This window comes from Bufo gargarizans, chromosome 3, assembly GCF_014858855.1.
Source record: "Bufo gargarizans isolate SCDJY-AF-19 chromosome 3, ASM1485885v1, whole genome shotgun sequence".
NCBI classification, from domain to species: Eukaryota; Metazoa; Chordata; class Amphibia; order Anura; family Bufonidae; genus Bufo; species Bufo gargarizans.
Genome location: NC_058082.1, coordinates 332,761,923 through 332,788,570, shown reverse-complemented (window position 1 = coordinate 332,788,570; position 26,648 = coordinate 332,761,923). Strand labels below are relative to the sequence as shown.

The window sequence follows — 26,648 nt, the reverse complement described above, 5'->3', positions numbered from 1 at the left end:
TTACCGTATTCGATCCTCCCCCTGCTTCAGCCTTCAGAAATCCCGCGCCTGCGCCGTTCGTCGCGGCATTCGGAGGCATTCGGCGCAGGCGCAGTCAATGTCTGACCGCTCCGTGCTCAGACATTTCCACTGCGCCTGCGCCGATGTCATCCGCCTGCGCCGAATGCCGCGACGAACGGCACAGGCGCGAGATTTCGGAAGGCAGAAGCAGGGGGAGGATCGAATAGAGTTGAAGATGGGCGTGCTGGAGCGAGGCGATGGGCGGCAAACTGCAAGGTAGACGGAGCCTCTAGGTGCTGGAAAAACGCCTGCATAGCACCTAGAGGCTCATTTGCATAAAGATATAAGTGCTTTTTTTGAGGTATGGGCCGAACGGATTAAGGTAATAATTAGCTTGTAAGCTACATCAGACACTAGCGGATCGCTAGTGTCTGATCACCAAATATGTGATATGCAAGTGGTAGAAACCCTTTAACATTGTTTTGTGGAATTTATTTACGGCATTCGCTGTGTGATACAAATACCATAACTTTATTATGTTTATTATGTGTAATGACAAAATTTCTAAATATTATTTTAATTATTTTTCCTTTCCTCCTGCATACTGTCTACTTACCAACTGCCTCCTCCCCAAGACTGAAGAGGTGGGGGGGGGGGTGTAACAGCTGCTAGCTGAAAGCTTGGAATCTCTCTAGTTGCTAGTGCTACCAATCCAAACAATACCAAAATCACAGAATTATCTTCTCTAGATGGGAAGATATCACTGTTAGAAATTGGGATGCAGTGAATACAGCTGAAAGTGAACATAAAAGAAGGTTTTACAGCATTTATTCCCAACTCTATTTCTAGCAATGATCTATTTATGTTGTGCTTATGCTGTCATTTTGGTCTTGCACGAGTCATGTTGTGCTAATGCTGTCATTTTGGTCTCTAGCTGCCCCGACCCCCTTGTGCCCATGCTGGGCTCCAGTAGAACAGTAAAGTGCTTTTCCCACCAGCTGGACTGGGGGAAAACTGTTAGGTGGTTAATACATTTGACTACCATGCTAAGGTGACCACACTTCTGAGTAATAGCAATACACATTAAACCCAACAACAAAATTAAAAGGTCATATAACTTTTACAACAGCTGCAAAAGGACCAAACTACTGATTGGGCCATGTATTATTGCCTCTACCCTGGTGAGGCTCTTCATTGTATATCTTGCCTTCCTAAGATACACAAGGAAAGTACCACTTTCAGGCCTATTGTCAGCAACTTAAGCTTTGTGAGCTACAACATGGCTGAATATGTAGCCAACATTCATTTCTAACCCCTCTGGTTATAAATACAGAGCACCACATCCAGAACTTCCAGGACTTCGGATCCAAAATCCAAGGCCTGATACTGGGTACAGATGATGTCCATTGATTATGTCCCTTTTCATGTGCATACCCACCACAGAGGCGGCTCAAACAGTGAGGGCAAGGCTAACATAATACAACACCCTCAGCAGCAGAACAAATCTTAATCCGGATCAAGTGTGTTCCTTGCTGGACCTGTGCCCGACCACCACCTACTTTAAGTACAAAGTTACGTTTTAGAGACAGAAACATGGTTATGCCATGAAATTGCAAGCCACCTATTGTGGCTAGCCTGTACAAGGAGGAAGTGGAATGGAAAGCCCTAAGCACCTTCCTGAAAATTTCACTCAGTCATTGGTTCAGATATATGGATGATACCCAGGTTAACATTAAAAAACAAGAGGTACACACATTTACTGAACACATCAGCTAAGTGGATCAGAACATTAGGTTTATGTAAAAATATCTGCAGAACTACACACTGGCTTTTTTGGACTGCTTAGTAACAGTTGGAGAGGATGTTAGCCTGGAAACAGGAGTCTAAATAAAAAAGCCTACAAATATGGACCACTACCTGATTTACTAGTGCTTTTACTCTTACCATCATGTGGATTACAAACTGGGGGACCCCAGAACTCTACATCACTTGGCAGAGAAGATCACAACAAATGCAAAGACAAAGGATTTCAAGCACCTTTAAGGGGCCCTTAATACTTGGGGTATCTAGACTGGGCATGTAATAAAACTGAGAAAAGAAGATGAAAGAATGTCAGAATTGCATGTGAAGCAGGACAGACAGACGAACATCTACACCAACGTATGGCCCAGCACAAAAGGACCTGAGATCAGTGTATTTAAATCTTAATGATGAAGGGCACTTGTTTAATGACTGAGCATTTGGCATCTTAGACACAAAAAACGACTGGTTGAAAAGAGGTGTGAAAGAAGCTATTTATGTCAAACTGGAGAAAGCTTCATTCATGCAGATTACAATCAACATCTTACCTCCATGAGGTAGTTGACCTCATGTTGATTATGATCAACAGATTATGTTGATTGAAACATGAGTCACCAGTATTTTATGCTGGAGATTTCATGTACAAGTCATACTAACTGAGAAAGCCAGTTGGATAACTAGCCAGTAAAAATGTAGCATGGCAGCACCATTAGGCTGGGTTTACAAAGGGTATTTTTATGTATTTGAACAACAAATTACCATAGGAAAATTACACTGGCAAAAAATTTATGTCATTTTACCACAGTTTTTTTTTCATCAGATAAAACCATTAGCAGTAGATAGTTCAGAAAGTTTGTGTGGTTAGGTATTTTAATTAGTTCCACTCCAGATTTAACGTTGTGACTTTAAAATGGTCACAAACCCACTCCAGAAGGGGAATGGAGTGGCAATAGGAAAAATGCTTTAATATTTCTAGACAAAAGATATGCCGAATTTATCAAACCAGGTGCGACTTTTGATAAAAATGGTGTACCTTTCGCCAATGCACAAAATAAACTTTGAAGAGTCAGAAAAAAAAGTGTTAAATGTTTATGCTGTCAACTATATGGTCAAACTTGGTGCACAAGGAGCTTCATCTTATAAAATAACATTTAAAAAACGTTTCCAAATGAACCCAAAATCTATCAGCTGTTTATAAATCATTTCAAATAGGTAATAAGTATCAAAATACAGTAGTTAAAGGAAATCAATAAAAGGCACACAGTGTTATCATAGCAATTATTAGAAATGTCGCTTAATCAACCTGCAATCACTTAATCTTAGAAGTGTTGATTCATTTTAATTGTTTTTGTTTTAATTAAGAAGAAATACATAGTTTCACCTCAGAAAATTGCACATTAAGTTTCTAGATTTGTATTGCAGGGACTATTATTAATTAATAAGCAATGTGATTATGAGCATTCAATTTGTGAGTAATGGGGGAGCTGCTAAAGCATTATTAAAAACTATTAGGAAAATGCACTTAGAGTGCCAAAATATTTAATTGAGGCAGACCACTTAGTGAATTCTTTTTAAGATTCTCCCTAAAGAGATGACAGTTCTAAAATTGGCTATTAGTCTCTCGATGATTAGGAAAACACAATGTTTTCAATGTACTGTGTATAATGTAATTTAAAGAGAATTCAGAAAGTTTTCAGACCCTTTGCACTTTTTTATATTCTGTTATGTGGCGGCCTTGTGCAAAAATATAAAAAAAAAGCTAAAATTTCCCCCATCATTAAAATGTTAGATAATTTACTGAAAAGAAAAAAAAAACTAAAACTATTGCATTGTCACAAGTATTTAGACCCTTTACTCAGCAGTTGAAGTGCCTTTGGCAACAATTACAGCCTCCAGTCATCTTGGCTATGATGACAAGGTTTGCACACCTGGATTTGGGGATTTTCTGCCATTCTTCTCTGCAGGTCCTCTCAAGTACCTTCAGGGTTGATGGGGACTGTCAGTGGACAGATGTTTTCAGGTCTCTCCAGAGACGTTTATTTGGGCCCTGGCTGGGCCACTCAAGGACATTCGCAGAATTGTCCCTAAACCACTCTCCTATTATCATGGTTGTGTGGTTAGGGTCATTCTTTTGTTGGAAACCTACAGACCAGTCGTAAGTTCAGAGCACACTAGATGAGGTTTTTATTAAGAATATCGCTGTTCTTTGCTCTAGTTTTCACTTAACTCTGACCAGAATCTTTGTCCCAGCTATTGAAATCACACCATGATGCTGTCACTACCTTGCTTAACGGTGGCCAGCTCTAGGAAGAGTCCTGGTTGTTCCAAACATCTTCCATTTAAGAATTATGAAAGCCATTGTGAAGGTCCCCAGAACAAAATTTCAAGTGTCATAGAAAAGGGACTGAATACTTCTGTCAATGTGGAATTTTAGTTTTTCCTTTTTAATAAATTTGAAAACATTTATGAATTTCTGTTTTCACTTTCTCATTAGAGCGGACTGAATGCAGATGGATAAGGAAAAAACGGATTTTTTGTTTACCGTATTTTTTGCCCCTCAATCACCAACTGGCCGATGTCCCCTGTAACCGAACGTGCCCCGGAGAATCCAGTGCTGTTCTCCCCTTCACTGCACTGCTGGCCCCGGGAGGCGACTTCTAAACTGTGAGTAACCGGTGAACTGTACGTACATTCTGGCCCACCGTGTACCTCACGTGTTCTACCCCTGAGGACTGGCACGTTGCACATACCATCAATAGAGGCAGACCACATGGTTGCTATGGGGCCTGCCAGGTTGTTGGCCCTCCTGTGATAAATGGTCCTGCCCCTTTTTTGATGATGTAAGAAGTCCCTTCTTTCCTCTATGGAGTCATTGTTAGCCCCTTCCCTTTCAGATACTGTTCACAGCTGTGCTCTAAGCAGTCTCTGCTCTTTTCTATGGCACTCTGACATGAAGAGAGATGGGCCTTCAGGACTTATATTGCTCGAGAACACCCTTGTGTAGTTAACTTTTGTTTGTCATATTTTCCAGACTGTCTCTGCTGGATCTTAAACCCAGGACCTGCTGTATGGGAGGGAGAAACTTTACCACATTAACGTTGTATGTTTTTTTTATTTTATTTTATTATTACTAAAAAGGATAACAGCAAAAATATAATCTATTTAGCAATTACCAAAAATGTAATGACACAAAACAAAATACACACACATGTATATACACTGGTATACACAACAGATAGAAATTATAGGTAATTAGCAAGACAACCCCTTTAAAGGAGTGGTTCTGCAGGTGGTGACTACAGACCATTTCTCTATTCTCATCCTTTTTGGCTGTTTTGGTCACTTTTGCATTTTTTCATTGCTCTCACCCCTAGAGGTAGCATGAGGCGGTGTCCACAACCACATAAGTTGCTCAAGCAGTGCAGCTCATCCAGAATGGCACATCAATGCGAGCTGTGGCAAAAAGGTTAGCTGTGTCTGTCAGCACAGTGTCCAGAGCATGGAGCAGATAATGTACCAGGAGACAGGCCAGAACACCGGGAGATGTGGAGGGGGCCGTAGGAGGGCAGCCACCCAGCAGCAGGACCGCTACCTCCTCCTTTATGCAAGGAGGAACAGGAGGAGGAGCAGTGCAAAATGACCTGCAGCAGGCCACTAATATCCATGTGTCTGCTCAAACTGTCTCCAACAGACTCCATGAGCATGCTATGAGGGCTCGACGTTCACAAATCGGTGTTGAGCTTACAGCCCAACCCCGTGCAGACAAGATTAGCAGATTCAACATTGGTGCCCTGTGCTCTTCACGGATAAGAGCAGCCTCGCACTGAGCACATGTGACAGACGTGAGTCTGCAGACACTGTGAAGAACGTTCTGCTGCCTGCAACATCCTACAGCATGACTGGTTTGGCAGTGGGTCAGAAATGGTGTGGGGAGGCGTTTCTTTGGAGGGCAACACAGCCCTCCGTGTGCTATCCAGAGGTACTCTGACTTCCATTAGGTATCAGGATGAGATCCTCAGACTCATTGTGAAACCATATGCAGGTGCAGTGGGCCCTGGGTTCCTTCTGATACATGACAATGCTAGGCCTCATGTGGCTGAAGTGTGTCAGCAGTTCCTGCATGATGAAGGCATTGATGTTAGAGATTGGCCTGCCAATTCCCCAGACCTGAATCCATTCGAGCACATCTGGGACATCATGTCTCATTCCATCCACCAACTCTACGTTGCACCACAGACTGTCTAGGAGTTGACTGACGCTTTAATCCATGTCTTGGAGGAGATTCCTCAGGAGAACATCAACTGCCTCATCAGGACACGCCCAGTGTCATTTCCTTTTCTTTAGGCATTTCCACTGTAGTTGGATCAGCCTGGAATTTGATTTTCCACTTTGATTTTGATGTCTTTCCAAATCCAGACCTTCATCAGATATAAATTTTCATTTACATTGATCATTTGTATGTTTTATTGTTCTCAACGCATTTCACTATATAATTAATAAAGATTTGCAACTGGAATATTTCATTCATTGAGATCTAGGGTTTGGTATTTTAGTGAAGAAAGTGAAGAAAAATGGATCCTTTATTACACCAAATACAACGTTTCAGCTCAGCTCAATTGAGCCTTTGTCAAGCAGTGAAAGCAGTGCTTCAACCAAATATATATAGCAAGCTACAATATTGTGCATAATTATCAAATCAATGAAATCAATGAAATTATTACCATGATTATCAATGTGTACATAGGGATAACAGTAAAAATTTCATAATACAATATACAGTGTCTATAATTCATAAGTACAATCTCAATAATGTTCATATATAATCATGATCAAGTAATAAACATAATAAATTCATAATAGTTTCCCTCTAAGATGATGATTGTGCCCATGTGTAAAATAATGAATAAGTAATTAATTGAAAATAGGTGAGTCGCTCATCCTTCAGAATGGAGCCCCATGTGGTTACATTGTGGCGTGTTGTGATCGCCAGTGCACTGGTGTCATTATGTTAGCACGAGATTTCTATTACATCCACCCGCACGCGCATCCGGGACCAGGTGGTACTCAAACCAGGAACAAAGATAGAGCCTACAGAGCGCAGGTTACCTATGCGCATGCATGTAAATAACAATCAGGCACAAAAAGTAAATAAGGGGATATATTGCGCAATACCCTAAGTTATCTCTTATGATATCCAAATGAAACCTAAGGGCGTTCAATGGGGGGACGCTAAAACCCACAACCTAGGTTGCTGGCTGCGCCCCCACAACTGTGGGATCGGGTCTGAGGGCATGGTCAATGTCCCCAGTTCCCGGCCCCTAACACCACTAAAGGTTTCATAAAATGGAACTAGAGGATTAAAAAATCATGGTCACCATATATAGTCTAAGTAAACCTAGCAGGTACATGGCCTTCCATGTGGCTATTAATGTCTTTTTTTTTTCTTCATTTAATAATTTATTTTATGTTCTTGATCTTGAATTGTGTAACATTGTGTATCTGTTTTAAAGGTTGGTCCGACATGTGTCTGAGTTTTCCTTCACCCGATACGACTGCTGGGTGACAATGTACGTTTCTACTCATCACTCAAACACACTAATTACTCAAACACACAACTCTTCTCTCTAAGGCTTTTTAAAGGGCCAACATTTTTACCTTTTTAGCATTTAATTTAATTGAAAAACATATTGGGGGTAGTTGTATTCTCTTTGGCAATAAGCAATTCTCTTTGCTTATTTCCTACCTTCTTACTAATAATACTAATAAATTTCTTTCTTTTTGTGAATTATTGTTCCTTTTTTCCTTCAACATTTCTATTTAACCACATTGTTTTTTCCCCTTGTTCTTAATCCTTTATTCCCCACAAGATATGTACTTCTAACCATGAAAATTTAGGATGCTTTTAAAAATGTAGTTTATGTACTATTTTTGAGGATATTGTCCCAGTTAAGACTACCCTGTGAACAGCTATTATTGACTGACAGCTATATATGTGCCACAAGCCTTGGAGGAAGAGGAGCAGAGGATGGGAGTGGTAGTGGCTCTGGCTGCAACAATTATTCACAGTGACAATCCTCACATTGATGATCCCTATGGTCAGGGCGGCGATAGGAGAGTGCACCCTTTCTTCCCTCAGGGCACACTCTGATATTGGGGCTTCTGTTTGATGGTAGTTTGGATGCCCTTGATGTTTCTGCACCCTGACTGAAGTCCACCTGTGGTAAAATCTGTTACTTGGATGTGATTTGAAATACACACCCCTATTGTCCTGGATGTTCCCATGGCAGGTACCAGGAGATCAGAGAAACTGCCAACTTGTGGGTTAAAGTGACAAGTTTACTGTGGATCTTATTGTGTCTGTGTTTTGGTGAATGCCACACCCCTTGCTTCAGGTGTTGCATGTTGGTAATTTACTTTTCCCATAAGTAGCCGCTTCTCACTCTTGGAGGTGCGGTCTATAGATTTTCTTCCTGCCTTCTAACTAGCTGGTTAGTTGTACTCTGTGGTGCTTCTGGGGTAGTTAGTTTTCAACTTTCAGATAAGTCTTGTCTTTTCTTATTGTTTTGTGTTTGTTATATTCCATAGAAACATAGAAACATAGAAACATAGAATGTGTCGGCAGATAAGAACCATTTGGCCCATCTAGTCTGCCCAATATATCTGAATCCTATGAATAGTCCCTGGCCCTATCTTATATGAAGGATAGCCTTATGCCTATCCCATGCATGCTTAAACTCCTTCACTGTATTTGCCGCTACCACTTCTGCAGGAAGGCTATTCCATGCATCCACTACTCTCTCAGTAAAGTAATACTTCCTTATATTACTTTTAAACCTTTGCCCTTCTAATTTAAAACTGTGCCCTCTTGTGGTAGTTTTTCTTCTTTTAAATATGCTCTCCTCCTTTACCGAGTTGATTCCCTTTATGTATTTAAAAGTTTCTATCATATCCCCTCGGTCTCTTCTTTCTTCCAAGCTATACATATTAAGGTCTTTTAACCTTTCCTGGTAAGTTTTATCCTGCAATCCATGGACCAGTTTAGTAGCTCTTCTCTGAACTCTCTCTAGAGTATCTATATCCTTCTGGAGATATGGCCTCCAGTACTGCGCACAATACTCCAGGTGAGGTCTCACCAGTGTTCTGTACAGCGGCATAAGCACTTCACTCTTTCTACTGCTTATACCTCTTCCTATACATCCAAGCATTCTGCTGGCATTTCGTGCTGCTTTATTACATTGTCTTCCCACCTTTAAGTCTTCTGAAATAATTACTCCTAAATCCCTTTCCTCAGATACTGAGGTCAGGACGGTGTCAAATATTCTATATTCTGCCCTTGGGTTTTTACGCCCCAGGTGCATTATCTTGCACTTATCCACATTAAATTTCAGTTGCCAGAGTTCTGACCATTCTTCTAGTTTTCCTAAATCCTTTTCCATTTGGCGTTTCCCTCCAGGAACATCAACCCTGTTACATATCTTTGTGTCATCAGCAAAAAGACAAACCTTACCATCGAGGCCTTTTGCAATATCACTTATGAAGATATTAAACAAAATTGGTCCCAGTACAGATCCCTGTGGAATCCCACTGGTAACATGACCTTGTTTTGAATGTTCTCCATTGACTACAACCCTCTGTTGTCTGTCACTCAGCCACTGCCTAATCCACTCAACAATATGGGAGTCCATGCTCAATGACTGCAGTTTATTGATAAGTCTTCTATGTGGGACAGTGTCAAAAGCCTTACTAAAATCTAGATATGCGATGTCTACTGCACCTCCACCGTCTATTATTTTAGTCACCCAGTCAAAAAAATCTATAAGATTTGTTTGACATGATCTCCCTGAAGTAAACCCATGCTGTTTTTCATCTTGCAATCCATGGGATTTTAGATGTTCCACAATCCTATCCTTTAATAGGGTTTCCATTAATTTGCCTACTATTGATGTCAGACTCACTGGTCTATAGTTGCTCGATTCCTGCTTACTACCTTTCTTGTGAATGGGCACGACATTTGCCAATTTCCAATCTTCCGGGACGACTCCTGTTACTAATGATTGGTTAAATAAATCTGTTAACGGTTTTGCCAGCTCACCACTAAGCTCTTTTAATAATTTTGGGTGTATCTCATCAGGCCCCTGTGACTTATTTGTCTTCACTTTAGACAGCAAACTTAGAACATCTTCCTCTGTAAAGACACATGCATCAAACGATTTAATAGTCATCCTTTCTAGTGGAGGTCCTTCTCCTTCTTTTTCTTTTGTAAAAACTGAACAGAAGTATTCATTAAGGCAGTCGGCTAGCCCTTTATTCTCTTCTACATACCTTCCGTCCTTTTTTTTAATTTAGTTATTCCTTGTTTTAATTTCCTTTTTTCATTTATATATCTGAAGAATGTCTTATCCCCTTTTTTCATAGACTGAGCTAGTTTTTCTTCTGCCTGAGCTTTAGAAGTTCTTATAACTTGCTTGGCCTCTTTCTGCCTAATCTTGTTGTTTGTATCTGGGCCTGAGACAGAGACTTCCATTCATCCATCTGGGGAGTAATGGGTTGTCTCTGGTCCTAACCTCATTCCAGGGCATTATAGGGATATAAGGGCCTAGGTTTCCAGCATATGAATATTCCTACCTTCAAGGTCTATTCATATTGATAGGTAGTTAGGGCCCGGATTAGGATTGTTTAGGAGGTGACCTGTTCCTTCTCTAGTTTCCAGGCCCAGTAACTGTTCCCCTTCCCTCCTGTGTTTAGTGTGGAGTTTTTCCCCCACACTGATCGTGACACCTTCTACACCTTCTATAAAAGTGTGCAAGGTACCTTTAACTGTTAATCCTTCCACAGCAAAGACTACAGTATAGCTATATGCATGGACATAATTATTTAGACCCTTTGCTACTAAACTTGACATTTAGCTCTGGGGCATCCCATTCTCTTAATCATCTTTAAGATATTTCTACACCTTGACTGAAGTTACTTGTGGTAAATTAAGTTGATTGCACATGATTTGAAATATACACCCCTGTCTATATAAAGTCTCATAGTTGACAATGCATATCAGGGCAAAAACAGATCCATGAGGAGAAAAAAAATGCCTGTAGAGCTCAGAGACAGATAGGGAGAAGGGTACAATTTCTGCTGCACTGAAAGTCCCTAAAAGTGGCCACCATAATTCTTAGAAGTTTATAACAACCAGGAATCTTCCTAGAGCTGACCACCTGTCCAAACTAAACTACTTTCACTCCCCCGTTGTGAAAGTTCGGCAAGGCTGGACAAGTGGAGAATCAGCTGGACACAAACCGAAAACCTATATCCTGAAATAATTTAAGGATCTTCCACCTAACTAACTTTGGTATGGGCGCCAATGTGCCCCATGCCTGCTGGGGCTTCTCCAGCCTCTCCCAGTAATTTATTAACTCAGTACACGATATGTCAAACTTAAATGGGTTGGCCATCCTAAGTATCAATAATCCAAAGTGCCCCAGACAATAGCCAAAACTATAAAGTATTAATATCTAAAGCTAAATGTACTGGCTATATAGCATTTTTCTAACACTTTCCTGGAGGAGCTCCTCAGAACAGATGTGTTGGAGGAGCAGGTGTAAAGTGAAAGTAAAAATACCAGCATGCACTGCAGCAAGCATCTTCAGAGGAGCAGTCACATGACATCCCCCCCACCTGTGTTCCCATAGAGACAAGAGCCCCTCAGACATTATCAAAAACTCAGTCATCAGTAAATAACTGCTGTAAAGACATACTGTAATAGAAGGAACGCCCCAGTCCCAGCAGTAAGCTGTACAGACATAGCAATAGAAGGAACATCCCAGTCCCAGCAGTAAGCTGTACAGACATAGCAATAGAAGGAAGGCCCCAGTCCCAGCAGTAAGCTGTACAGACATAGCAATAGAAAGAACATCCCAGTCCCAGCAGTAAGCTGTACAGACATAGCAATAGAAGGAACGCCCCAGTCCCAGCAGTAAGCTGTAAAGACATAGCAATAGAAGGAACGCCCCAGTCCCAGCAGTAAGCTGTACAGACATAGCAATAGAAGGAAGGCCCCAGTCCCAGCTGTAAGCTGTACAGACATAGCAATAGAAGGAACGCCCCAGTCCCAGCAGTAAGCTGTACAGACATAGCAATAGAAGGAACGCCCCAGTCCCAGCAGTAAGCTGTACAGACATAGCAATAGAAGGAACGCCCCAGTCCCAGCATTAAGCTGTAAACACATAGCATTAGAAGGAACGCCCCAGTCCCAGCAGTAAGCTGTACAGACATAATAGAAGGAACATCCCATTCCCAGCAGTAAGCTGTACACACATAGCAATAGAAGAAACGCCCCAGTTCCAGCAGTAAGCTGTACAGACATAGCAGTAGAAGGAACGCCCCAGTTCCAGCAGTAAGCTGTACAGACATAGCAATAGAAGGAACATCCCAGTCCCAGCAGTAAGCTGTACAGACATAATAGAAGGAACATCCCAGTCCCAGCAGTAAGCTGTACACAGATAGAAATAGAAGGAACACCCCAGTCCTAGCAGTAAGCTGTACAGACATAGCAATAGAAGGAACGCCCCAGTCCCAGCAGTAAGCGTTACACACATAGCAATAGAAGGAACGCCCCAGTCCCAGCAGTAAGCTGTAAAGACATAGCAATAGAAGGAACGCCCCAGTCCCAGCAGTAAGCTGTACAGACATAGCAATAGAAGGAACATCCCAGTCCCAGCAGTAAGCTGTACAGACATAGCAATAGAAGGAAGGCCCCAGTCCCAGCAGTAAGCTGTACAGACATAGCAATAGAAAGAACATCCCAGTCCCAGCAGTAAGCTGTACAGACATAGCAATAGAAGGAACGCCCCAGTCCCAGCAGTAAGCTGTAAAGACATAGCAATAGAAGGAACGCCCCAGTCCCAGCAGTAAGCTGTACAGACATAGCAATAGAAGGAACGCCCCAGTCCCAGCAGTAAGCTGTACAGACATAGCAATAGAAGGAACGCCCCAGTCCCAGCAGTAAGCTGTACAGACATAGCAATAGAAGGAACGCCCCAGTCCCAGCAGTAAGCTGTACAGACATAGCAATAGAAGGAACGCCCCAGTCCCAGCATTAAGCTGTAAACACATAGCATTAGAAGGAACGCCCCAGTCCCAGCAGTAAGCTGTACAGACATAATAGAAGGAACATCCCATTCCCAGCAGTAAGCTGTACACACATAGCAATAGAAGAAACGCCCCAGTTCCAGCAGTAAGCTGTACAGACATAGCAGTAGAAGGAACGCCCCAGTTCCAGCAGTAAGCTGTACAGACATAGCAATAGAAGGAACATCCCAGTCCCAGCAGTAAGCTGTACAGACATAATAGAAGGAACATCCCAGTCCCAGCAGTAAGCTGTACACAGATAGAAATAGAAGGAACACCCCAGTCCTAGCAGTAAGCTGTACAGACATAGCAATAGAAGGAACGCCCCAGTCCCAGCAGTAAGCGTTACACACATAGCAATAGAAGGAACGCCCCAGTCCCAGCAGTAAGCTGTAAAGACATAGCAATAGAAGGAACGCCCCAGTCCTAGCAGCAAGCTGTACAGACATAGCAATAGAAGGAACGCCCCAGTCCCAGCAGTAAGCTTTACACACATAGCAATAGAAGGAACGCCCCAGTCCCAGCAGTAAGCTGTAAAGACATAGCAATAGAAGGAACGCCCCAGTCCCAGCAGTAAACTGTATAGACATTGCAATAGAAGGAACGCCCCAGTCTCAGCAGTAAGCTGTACAGACATAGCAATAGAAGGAATGCCCCAGTCCCAGCAGTAAGCTGTACACACATAGCAATAGAAGGAACACCCCAGTCCCAGTGGTAAGCTATACAAACATAGCAATAGAAGGAACGCCCCAGTCCCAGCAGTAAGCTGTACAGACATAATAGAAGGAACATCCCAGTCCCAGCAGTAAGCTGTACACACATAGCAATAGAAGAAACACCCCAGTCCCAGCAGTAAGCTGTACAGACATAGCAATAGAAGGAACGCCCCAGTCCCAGCAGTAAGCTGTACAGACATAGCAATAGAAGGAACATTCCAGTCACAGCAGTAAGCTTTACACAGATAGCAATAGAAGGAACACCCCAGTCCCAGCAGTAAGCTTTACACATATAGCAATAGAAGGAATGCCCCAGTCCCAGCAGTAAGCTGTAAAGACATAGCAATAGAAGGAACACCCCAGTCCCACCAGTAAGCTTTACATACATAGCAATAGAAGGAACGCCCAGTCCCAGCAGTAAGCTGTATAGACATTGCAATAGAAGGAACATCCCAGTCCCAGCAGTAAGCTGTACAGACATAGCAATAGAAGGAACGCCCCAGTCCCAGCAGTAAACTATATAGACATAGCAATAGAAGGAACGCCCCAGTCCCAGCAGTAAGCTGTACACACATAGCAATAGAAGGAACGCCCCAGTCCCAGCAGTAAACTGTATAGACATAGCAATAGAAGGAACGCCCCAGTCCCAGCAGTAAACTGTATAGACATTGCAATAGAAGGAACGCCCCAGTCTCAGCAGTAAGCTGTACAGACATAGCAATAGAAGGAACGCCCCAGTCCCAGCAGTAAGCTGTACACACATAGCAATAGAAGGAACACCCCAGTCCCAGTGGTAAGCTATACAAACATAGCAATAGAAGGAACGCCCCAGTCCCAGCAGTAAGCTGTACAGACATAATAGAAGGAACATCCCAGTCCCAGCAGTAAGCTGTACACACATAGCAATAGAAGAAACACCCCAGTCCCAGCAGTAAGCTGTACAGACATAGCAATAGAAGGAACGCCCCAGTCCCAGCAGTAAGCTGTACAGACATAGCAATAGAAGGAACGCCCCAGTCCCAGCAGTAAGCTGTACAGACATAGCAATAGAAGGAACGCCCCAGTTTCAGCAGTAAGCTGTACAGACATAGCAATAGAAGGAACGCCCCAGTCCCAGCAGTAAGCTGTACAGACATAATAGAAGGAACATACCAGTCCCAGCGGTAAGCTGTACAGACATAGCAATAGAAGGAACACCCCAGTCCCACCAGTAAGCTATACAAACATAGCAATAGAAGGAACGCCCCAGTCCCAGCAGTAAGCTGTACAGACATAGCAATAGAAGGAACATCCCAGTCCCAGCAGTAAGCTGTACAGACATAATAGAAGGAACATACCAGTCCCAGCGGTAAGCTGTACAGACATAGCAATAGAAGGAACACCCCAGTCCCACCAGTAAGCTATACAAACATAGCAATAGAAGGAACGCCCCAGTCCCAGCAGTAAGCTGTAAAGACATAGCAATAGAAGGAACGCCCCAGTCCCACCAGTAAGCTTTACATACATAGCAATAGAAGGAACATCCCAGTCCCAGCAGTAAGCTGTACAGACATAGCAATAGAAGGAATGCCCCAGTCCCAGCAGTAAGCTGTACAGACATAGCAATAGAAGGAACGCCCCAGTCCCAGCAGTAAACTGTATAGACATTGCAATAGAAGGAACGCCCCAGTCCCAGCAGTAAACTGTATAGACATTGCAATAGAAGGAACGCCCCAGTCCTAGCAGTAAGCTGTACACACATAGCAATAGAAGGAACGCCCCAGTTCCAGTGGTAAGCTGTACAGACATAGCAATAGAAGGAACGCCCCAGTCCCAGCAGTAAGCTGTACACACATAGCAATAGAAGGAATGCCCCAGTCCCAGCAGTAAACTGTACAGACATAGCAATAGAAGGAACGCCCCAGTACCAGCAGTAAGCTGTACAGACATAGCAATAGAAGGAACGCCCCAGTCCCAGCAGTAAGCTGTACACACATAGCAATAGAAGGAACGCCCCAGTTCCAGTGGTAAGCTATACAAACTTAGCAATATAAGGAACGCCCCAGTCCCAGCAGTAAACTGTACAGACATAGCAATGGAAGGAACGCCCCAGTCCCAGCAGTAAGCTGTACAGACATAGCAATAGAAGGAACACCCCAGTCCCAGCAGTAAGCTATACAAACATAGCAATAGAAGGAACGCCCCAGTCCCAGCAGTAAGCTGTACAGAAATACTGTAGTAATAGAAGGAACGCCCCAGTCCCAGCAGTAAACTGTACAGAAATACTGTAGTAATAGAAAGAATGCCCCAGTCCCAGCAGTAAGCTGTACAGACATAATAGAAGGAACATCCCAGTCCCAGCAGTAAGCTGTACACACATAGCAATAGAAGGAATGCCCCAGTCCCAGCAGTAAGCTGTACAGACATAGCAATAGAAGGAACGCCCCAGTCCCAGCAGTAAGCTGTACAGACATAGCAATAGAAGGAACATCCCAGTCCCAGCAGTAAGCTTTACACAGATAGCAATAGAAGGAACGCCCCAGTCGCAGCAGTAAGCTGTACAGACATAGTAATAGAAGGAACGCCCCAGTCCCAGCAGTAAGCTGTACACACATAGCAATAGAAGGAATGCCCCAGTCCCAGCAGTAAGCTGTACAGACATAGCAATAGAAGGAACGCCCCAGTCCCAGCAGTAAGCTGTACAGACATAGCAATAGAAGGAACATCCCAGTCCCAGCAGTAAGCTTTACACAGATAGCAATAGAAGGAACGCCCCAGTCCCAGCAGTAAGCTGTACACACATAGCAATAGAAGGAATGCCCTAGTCCCAGCAGTAAACTGTATAGACATAGCAATAGAAGGAACGCCCCAGTCCCAGCAGTAAGCTGTACAGACATAGCAATAGAAGGAACATCCCAGTCCCAGCAGTAAGCTTTACACAGATAGCAATAGAAGGAACGCCCCAGTCCCAGCAGTAAGCTGTACACACATAGCAATAGAAGGAATGCCCTAGTCCCAGCAGTAAACTGTATAGACATAGCAATAGAAGGAACGCCCCAGTCCCAGCAGTAAGCTGTAAAGACATAGCAATAGAAGGAACGCCCCAGTCCCAGCAGTAAACTGTATAGACATTGCAATAGAAGGAACATCCCAGTCCCAGCAGTAAGCTATACAGACATAGCAATAGAAGGAACGCCCCAGTCCCAGCAGTAAGCTGTACAGACATAGCAATAGAAGGAACGCCCCAGTACCAGCAGTACGCTGTACAGACATAGCAGTAGAAGGAACGCCCCAGTCCCAGCAGTAAGCTGTACAGACATAGCAATAGAAGGAACGCCCCAGTACCAGCAGTACGCTGTACAGACATAGCAGTAGAAGGAACGCCCCAGTCCCAGCAGTAAGCTGTACAGACATAATAGAAGGAACATCCCAGTCCCAGCAGTAAGCTGTACAAACCTTCACACATTATGACGTAAAGGTACGTCATTGCGTGACAGGGGATGTATGGTGCAGGCCTCTGCAGTGAGCCCGCTCCATACGCACGATCTGCCGGCTATATGATACAGCTGGCATCCGGCCGCACTAACAGGAAGCGGCGATCGCGCCGTCCCTGCCATTCAACCCCTCAGGTGCCGCGATCAAGGCTGATCGCGGCACCTGTGACGTGATACGCCTCCATCTTCCTTCCAATCGGAGCCCCCACAGTGAAATCGCGGGGCTCCGATCGGTTGCCATGGCAGCCTGGACACTGCTGAATAAAAAAACATATTGGGTATCGCCGCCTCCAAAAATGTCTGAACTTTTAAAATATGTAAAAACAAATCTTGTGAACGGAAAAATAAAAAAGTTATGGCTTTTGGAACATGAGGAGGACAAATCAAAAATGAAAATAGGCCTGGTCTTGAAGGGGTTAAAGCCTGGTAAAATGGCTGTTGTCCTTAGTTTCTTTATCCACTCTTTCTCGCTTGAACTGTCTTTCACTAAAATCCAGCTAGCAGCTGCACTCTCACTCCTTCAACTCCTATTCCTTCTCTCTATTGACTAACTAGGCCTGAACTGAGGTATATACAGACGTGGACAAAATTGTTGGTACCCTTTGGTCAATGAAAGAAAAAGTCACAATGGTCACAGAAATAACTTTAATCTGACAAAAGTAATAATAAATTAAAATTCTATAAATGTTAACCAATGAAAGTCAGACATTGTTTTTCAACCATGCTTCAACAGAATTATGTAAAAAAATAAACTCATGAAACAGGCATGGACAAAAATGATGGTACCCCTAGAAAACACAGAACATAATGTGACCAAAGGGACATGTTAATTCAAGGTGTGTCCACTAATTAGCATCACAGGTGTCTACAACCTTGTAATCAGCCATTGGGCCTATATATATGGCTCCAGGTAATCACTGTGTTGTTTGGTGATATGGTGTGTACCACACTCGACATGGACCAGAGGAAGCAAAGGAAAGAGCTGTCTCAAGAGATCAGAAAGAAAATTATAGACAAGCATGTTAAAGGTAAAGGCTATAAGACCATCTCCAAGCAACTAGATGTTCCTGTGAGTACAGTTGCACATATTATTCATAAGTTTAAGATCCATGGGACTGTAGCCAACCTCCCTGGACGTGGCCGCAGGAGGAAAATTGATGACAAATCTAAGAGACGGATAATCCGAATGGTAACAAAAGAGCCTAGAAAGACTTCTAAAGAGATTCAAGGTGAACTTCATGCTCAAGGAACATCAGTGTCAGATCGCACCATCCGTCGTTGTTTGAGCCAAAGTGGACTACATGGGAGACGACCAAGGAGGACACCATTGTTGAAAACGAATCATAAAAAAGCAAGACTGGAATATGCCAAACTACATGTTGACAAGCCACAAAGCTTCTGGGAGAATGTCCTGTGGACAGATGAGACAAAAATCGAAGTTTTTGCCAAGGCACATCAGCTGTATGTTCACAGACGAAAAAATGAAGCATATCAAGAAAAGAACACTGTCCCTACTGTGAAACATGGAGGAGGCTCTGTTATGTTCTGGGGCTGCTTTGCTGCGTCTGGCACAGGGTGTCTTGAATCTGTGCAGGGTACAATGAAATCTCAAGACTATCAAGGAATTCTAGAGAGAAATGTACTAGCCAGTGTCAGAAAGCTTGGTCTCAGTCGCAGGTCATGGGTCTTGCAACAGGACAATGACCCAAAACACACCGCTAAAAACACCCAAGAATGGCTAAGAGGAAAAAATTGGACTATTCTAAAGTGGCCTTCTATGAGCCCTGACCTCAATCCTATTGAGCATCTTTGGAAGGAGCTGAAACATGCAGTCTGGAAAAGGCACCCTTCAAACCGGACACAACTGGAGCAGTTTGCTCATGAGGAGTGGGCCAAAATACCTGCTGAGAGGTGCAGATGTCTCATTGACAGTTACAGGAAGCGTTTGATTGCAGTGATTGCCTCAAAAGGTTGCGCAACAAAATATTAAGTTAGGGGTACCATCATTTTTGTCCATGCCTGTTTCATGAGTTTATTTTTTTACATAATTCTGTTGAAGCATGGTTGAAAAACAATGTCTGACTTTCATTGGTTAACATTTATAGAATTTTAATTTATTATTACTTTTGTCAGATTAAAGTTATTTCTGTGACCATTGTGACTTTTTCTTTCATTGACCAAAGGGTACCAACAATTTTGTCCACGTCTGTATATCCTAGTGCTATCCCCATCTAGTGGTGGAATATATGTAGTGCACCTGACAGCCTGATAACAGGGATTTCGCATAAGGATGAAATACAGCATGATATAACCTGACACAATAAGCTTTTGCAGTGCTCACATGCACTAGTGGGATGTTGCATTTTGAGAGGGGGGGGGGGGGGGGAGACAGACCTTTGTTGCACAAGAACTCTAATGAATACATTTGTACAAATTGATCTGCTGACAGAGTAGCATACTGTCTGTCTGTCATCACACAACTTACTCCCAGCTGACAGCCAAGAAATCAACTATGTATATATGACCCTTCCCCTGGGAAAAAATGGGGAACGAGTGTAGTCAGACATCCCTATATACAATGTACAGGGGTCACACATCTGTATATACAGTGTGCAGGGGGTCATAGATCTCTATATACCAGAAATGGTCAACCTGTGGCCCTCCAGCTGTTGTAAAACTAAAACTCCCACCATGCCCTGCTGTAGGCTGATAGTTGTAGGCAGTCTGGGCATGCTGGGAGTTTTAGTTTATCAACAGCTGGAGAGCCACAGGTTGGCCATCCCTGCTATATACAGTGGTGGGGATCACACATCAGTATATACATTATACAGTGGTGGGGATCACACATCAATATATACAGTATACAGTGATGTGGGTCACACATCAGTATATACAGTATACGGTGGTGGAGGTCACAGATCAGTATATACAGTATACAGTGATGGGAGTCACACATCAGTATATACAGTGATGGGGGTCACACATCAGTATACACAGTATACAATGATGGGGGTCACATATCACTATACAGGGAGTGCAGAATTATTAGGCAAGTTGTATTTTTGAGGATTAATTTTATTATTGAACAACAACCATGTTCTCAATGAACCCAAAAAACTCATTAATATCAAAGCTGAATATTTTTGGAAGTAGTTTTTAGTTTGTTTTTAGTTTTAGCTATTTTAGGGGGATATCTGTGTGTGCAGGTGACTATTACTGTGCATAATTATTAGGCAACTTAACAAAAAACAAATATATACCCATTTCAATTATTTATTTTTACCAGTGAAACCAATATAACATCTCAGCATTCACAAATATACATTTCTGACATTCAAAAACAAAACAAAAACAAATCAGTGACCAATATAGCCACCTTTCTTTGCAAGGACACTCAAAAGCCTGCCATCCATGGATTCTGTCAGTGTTTTGATCTGTTCACCATCAACATTGCGTGCAGCAGCAACCACAGCCTCCCAGACACTGTTCAGAGAGGTGTACTGTTTTCCCTCCTCGTAAATCTCACATTTGATGATGGACCACAGGTCCTCAATGGGGTTCAGATCAGGTGAACAAGGAGGCCATGTCATTAGATTTTCTTCTTTTATACCCTTTCTTGCCAGCCACGCTGTGGAGTACTTGGACGCGTGTGATGGAGCATTGTCCTGCATGAAAATCATGTTTTTCTTGAAGGATGCAGACTTCTTCCTGTACCACTGCTTGAAGAAGGTGTCTTCCAGAAACTGGCAGTAGGACTGGGAGTTGAGCTTGACTCCATCCTCAACCCGAAAAGGCCCCACAAGCTCATCTTTGATGATACCAGCCCAAACCAGTACTCCACCTCCACCTTGCTGGCGTCTGAGTCGGACTGGAGCTCTCTGCCCTTTACCAATCCAGCCACGGGCCCATCCATCTGGCCCATCAAGACTCACTCTCATTTCATCAGTCCATAAAACCTTAGAAAAATCAGTCTTGAGATATTTCTTGGCCCAGTCTTGACGTTTCAGCTTGTGTGTCTTGTTCAGTGGTGGTCGTCTTTCAGCCTTTCTTACCTTGGCCATGTCTCTGAGTATTGCACACCTTGTGCTTTTGGGCACTCCAGTGATGTTGCAGCTCTGAAATATGGCCAAACTGGTGGCAAGTGGCATCTTGGCAGCTGCACGCTTGACTTTTCTCAGTTTATGGGCAGTTATTTTGCGCCTTGGTTTTTCCACACGCTTCTTGCGACCCTGTTGACTATTTTGAATGAAACGCTTGATTGTTCGATGATCACGCTTCAGAAGCTTTGCAATTTTAAGAGTGCTGCATCCCTCTGCAAGATATCTCACTATTTTTGACTTTTCTGAGCCTGTCAAGTCCTTCTTTTGACCCATTTTGCCAAAGGAAAGGAAGTTGCCTAATAATTATGCACACCTGATATAGGGTATTGATGTCATTAGACCACACCCCTTCTCATTACAGAGATGCACATCACCTAATATGCTTAATTGGTAGTAGGCTTTCGAGCCTATACAGCTTGGAGTAAGACAACATGCATAAAGAGGATGATGTGGTCAAAATACTCATTTGCCTAATAATTCTGCACTCCCTGTATACAGTGTGCAGGAAGGAGAGGGCACACATTTACAGGTTTTGAGACTAGTGAACAGTGGCTTAACTAGAGTTCTATGGACCCCATGGCAAAGTTTGGCTCGGGGCCCCTCCCCAATGCCGTGCCCGGTCGCACCCTCTGTGTCCGCAATTATCACACCCCTGGTCCCTGATCACCCAGTAATGTCTCTCACTGCCCCCCCCCTGTAATGTCCCCAGTAGTGCTCCCCACAGGCCCTAGTAGTATTCACTGCTGCCCCAATAATGTCCCCAGTAGTGCCCCCCACATCCCCTAGTAGTGTCCCCAATAGTGCCTTCCACTGCCCCGGAAGTGCCCCCCACAGTCCCCAGAAGTGTCCCCACTGCCCCCAGTAGTGTCCCCCACTGCCCCAGTAATGTCCCCAGTAATGTCCCCCACTGCCCCAGTAGTGTCCCCAGTAGTGCCTCCCACAGCCTCTTGTAGTGTCCCCACTGCCCCCAGTAGTGTCCCCCACTAATGTCCCCAGTAGTGTCCCCCACTGCCCCCAGTAGTGCCTCCCACAGCCCTTTATAGTGTCCCTGACTGCCCACAGTCTTCATGTAACGGGGCCCAGCATTTTCACTGTACTTAATGCCGGGCCCTGTCAGAGGGCTCATCTCACCTGCATGACGTTCACTTCTCCAGTCTCTAGGCCTCCAGCATCAGGCCCCAGCGCTGCCACACTAAAACTAGTCACACATTAAGCAGGTGGGTGGAGCCTAACCTGCGTTAGTCAGGCTCCGCCCACCTGCTTAATTTGTTTAAAATGCCAGGCTGCATTACATGTGAGAGCAGCGGGCCCGGTCGCGACTGTTAAGCCCTTGCATGCTGCTAATACCATTGACCTCAGAAGGGGTTAAAGCTCCTGAACTGTTGGTCTGGCTGTAATAAACATGTCTGTAATAAGATCATAGAGCAGAGGGGCCCATACCAGGTCAGACACTTGGATTCCTCACAGTTTGTGGTCCATAACACTTCCCTGGCTCTGCTATGTCCTCACATACAGCAGGATGCTCTCAGTACAGGAGATACAGAGGAGGTGGAGTCTGCAGTCAGTGAGCTCCCATCACACCCCTGGTGACCCCCTAAATGTGAACACAAACCTATCTCCCTGCTTGCTGCATGTGCCTCCCTTGTGTTTTCTAGACAATAAATCCTGTTGCCTAAAATCCTGTGCTTTGTGCATAGCTTCCTCTAGATCTCTTTCAGGAATGCCTCTCCTGATTATGATGATCTTTTAATTCACGACCCTGTTTCATAAAGCCCTCATCGGTGCTGTTGATTCACCTGAGTCTAATAAATTGTCCGTACGGTACAGATTTCTCCACGCTACGTGGATGAAAGCTCTCATGGTGTAGAATGGAATTTGTATTGCAACCGTGGGTTTGCGAAAACCCTCAGTGATGATATTATCGTCCTTGATATTGACGCGAACATCTAAAAACTCCAGGGTTTCCCCCCGTAGTTTAGAGTGAACCTCATATTCATTAAGGAAAGACACGAATTGCTCACACTGCTCCCGATCTCCAGGGCACACCATGAAGATGTCATCCACGTTGTGCAAAAACAACTTCATGTGACTAAGATGGGGGTTCATTGTAGAAAAAACAAACTTGTCCTCAAAGCGATTCAGATATATTGGCAAATGTGCATGAGACCGGAGTCCCCATCGCTGTACCAGGTAATTGTTTGTACCACTGCTGACCAAATTTAAATGCATTATTTGTAAGTACAAACCTTAGGGCTTTTTTCTAGAACTTCTAGAACCTCTTGGATACCCATCCCATGAGGTATATATGTATAGAGACTCTCCACGTCTAGTGAGACCAGGCTCCAGCTCTCCTTCCACTGAAAGTCCTTCAGCGCCAGGAGGAAGTCGTTGGTGTCACTCAGGTAGGTGGGAGATTTCTGCAATAAAGGACATAATAACCAGTCTAGGTATTTGGACACAGATTCTGTCACTGACCCAATCCATGCCACAATAGGGCATCCAGGGGGTCGGATCGGTGACTTGTGAATCTTTGGCAAAGTACCATGTAGGTTTACAGGGACAAATGGGCAACAAATTTGTCAATCATATTGTCCGCAAGGAAATTGACGCCAATGTATTTCGGCACCAATCTCCGCAGCTCTAGAAGCGCATTGGGTCCGCTCCTAATTTCTCATAAACAACAGGATCCCCTAACTGTCTATTAGCCTCCCAGAGATAGTAGTCCTTCGACATAAAGACTATGTTGCTCCCCTTGTCCGCCGGCTTAATAACTATGTCTTTGCGTTTTTTTAAACATAGAATAGCTGCCTCTTCCTTGGCATTGATATTAGGTGCTTTAGGGTAAATCAAAGCCTTGATCTTCCTAAGCACTATTTTATAAAATATATCGATAGTACTGCCAGCGGGCATAGGGGGGCAAAAAGTGGACCGAATACCTCCACTAAATCTGCTAAAGTCCTGGGTAATATCTGGACCACTGGCCAAGCTGGTGTCTGTTAACCATTTTAGACATGCAACTTCACTATCACTAAATTGGTTGTTATTGTTAAACCCAAGGGAACCAAAACTGTCCGGAACATCACCTTGTCTTACCATAGGGGGACATGCGGAATTATATAAAAAAAGGTTTACAGAGATATAATTTCCTTATACATTTATAAAGGTCAATTTCAAATGCAACTCTGTCAAACTGTTCAAAAAGTCTGTAGCTGTGTCCTCGGTTGAGGGCTGAGATACAGTCTTGAGACAGCTGGCAGCCACAACTAGGTTTTCATCAAATGGGGGAATGACTAAAGTCTCCACAAGACTTGTTTCTTGTTGCGGGTGGATTTTCTGACCCCGCTTCTTTCTCCCCCCCCCCCCCCTTTTTGTGTGAATGCAATTGCCTTTGTTTTTAATTGATCGGTATTACATGCAGTCTCTGCAGATGACGCAATAAAAGAGGCGCAGAGACACTGCCCCTCTATCAGTAGGCGGAAGAGGCGCAGCAGCGCAAAACAGCCGTCGCTACTTCTGAGCTCTGTGATCAGGAGTTAGCACCAGCCCTTATTTTGTGTCCATGTGTGTTGGATGAATAAAGAAGCTATTTAACAGCAGTGGTGAGTGCCGCCTGTCATTTCCTTTATCCACATACAGGTGGTAACCCTTATCTAGCAGTGGGTGCATAAGGTCCCACACAAGTTTCCCGCTAACACCCAGAGTGGGGGGACATTCTGGGGGTTGAATACGGGAATCTTGCCCCTTGTACACATGAAACTTGTAAGTGTACCCTGAGGTACTCTCACAAAGTTTGTACAGCCATACCTTGCCCGCTTAGAGGGAACATACTGGCGGAAAATGAGTCTCCCCTTGAAAGCATCGAGAGACTCATCAACCGCGACCTTCCTTCCAGGTACATAGACCTCCACAAATTTTGCCCCAAAATGATCGATGACCGGCCTGATTTTGTAAAGACGGTCATAGGCAGGATCATATTGGGGGGGGGGACATGCTGCATTATCTGCATAATGCAGGCATTTCTGGATGGCCTCAAACCGGGTATGTGTCATGGCCATACTGTAGAGTGGGGTCTGGTAGAGGACGTCCCCACTCCAGTACTGCCTGACACTGGGTTTTTTGACTAGGCCCATGTGCAGCACGAGGCCCCAAAATGCCCTCATCTCTGCTGCACTGACCAAAGTCCAGCCACCGGCCCTAGCCAAAAGGGAGCCCGGGTGTTGAGCAACGAACTGTTGGGCGTACAGGTTAGTTTGCTCCACCATCAGATTTACAAAATCTGGATTCCTGGTTGGCCTACAAAATCAGGAATCGCGGGCTCAAAATTCTCTGGGGTACACCAGACAAGTTCACCGGCAGAGGGCTTAGGTATACTGATCTGGTGGGCCGGAAAACTAGTACGAGCCCCAGAGCTTCTCGTACTAAAGTGGGCCACAGGGTCCCTGGCATGGAGGTCCTCTTGATCCGCCTGGCAGCGTCTCCGCCGCCTTGGGGGCTCATCATCATCGCTAGATGATGAGGAGGACGCAGATGACAACAGGAAAGTGGGGTTATCCTCGTCCTCACTGGGGCTCTAGGACTTGGAGGCAAGCAGGGCGTATGCCTCCTCGGCCGAGAACGTACGGTGAGCCATAGGGGAGTGTGTGTGCGTGTAAATCATTATTCAGTGTGCATGTGTGGGGGCACAGGTGTTTGCGAACTTTGCCCTACAGCTAAAAAAAGAAAGAAAAACTAACTAAAAAAAATTCTAAAAAAGTGTTAAAAAAAAAGAAAGTTACAAATGCGCTGTGGGGTGGGGTGGGCGATGCGCTAACAGTGGCCGGACGCAAAGAGTGCCGGCCACAGTCAGCGCATGCAAAAAATAAAATATAAATTGCTCCCCCCAAAAAAGTGTGGGGGGGAGGGGGGCAAGCTGCAGCACCCCTGAGGGGGTCTAGGGTCACACAACTAAGTGCTGTGGACCCCAGACACCCGATCAAGGTGCTAAAAGTGCTTTAGAAAAAAACTTTTTCCCCCTATCTATCCCTCACTATCCCTGCCGAAATCGCCTATCCCTACAGTGCCTGATGGCACAAAAAACTTACTTTTTGGGGGCAGCACAGCTGGCGCTCCGCTCTCTCCCGTTCCACGGACCGGTATGAGTGGGGAGAGGAATTCAAATTTGCCGTTCCACCCACCCAGCCTCCCTGTCAGCCAATCAGATGCGATCCTGAGAGGTGGCATGACCGCCACCTCTTAGGATCGCAGGACGGTGATTGGTGGTGTATTATCACACCACCGATCACCGTCCTTTCCAGGTTATTGGGTCATCAGAGACCCGAATAACCCGGAAACGCAACAAACCAAAGGTCTGAATTGACCTACGGTTTGCTGCGATCGCCGACACGGAGGGTTCACCTGATTGATTTCAGCAGGCACCAGGTTCCGATCACCGCCGGCCG

At 44.3% G+C, this 26,648-nt stretch overlaps 1 protein-coding gene across 1 annotated transcript in view; it reads right to left on the bottom strand.

The window, feature by feature from the left end:
• LOC122931572 (NADH-cytochrome b5 reductase 1) overlaps window positions 1–23,694 on the bottom strand; it is a 294,677-nt gene extending 270,983 nt beyond the window's left edge. Inside the window, exons 1-2 of the mRNA XM_044285647.1 lie at window positions 23,686–23,694; window positions 23,457–23,627 (exon numbers count right to left, since the gene is read on the bottom strand). Coding sequence (XP_044141582.1) covers window positions 23,457–23,627; window positions 23,686–23,694 — 180 coding nt within the window. The remainder of the gene's footprint in view (window positions 1–23,456; window positions 23,628–23,685) is intronic.
• Between the last annotated feature and the right edge of the window lie 2,954 nt (window positions 23,695–26,648).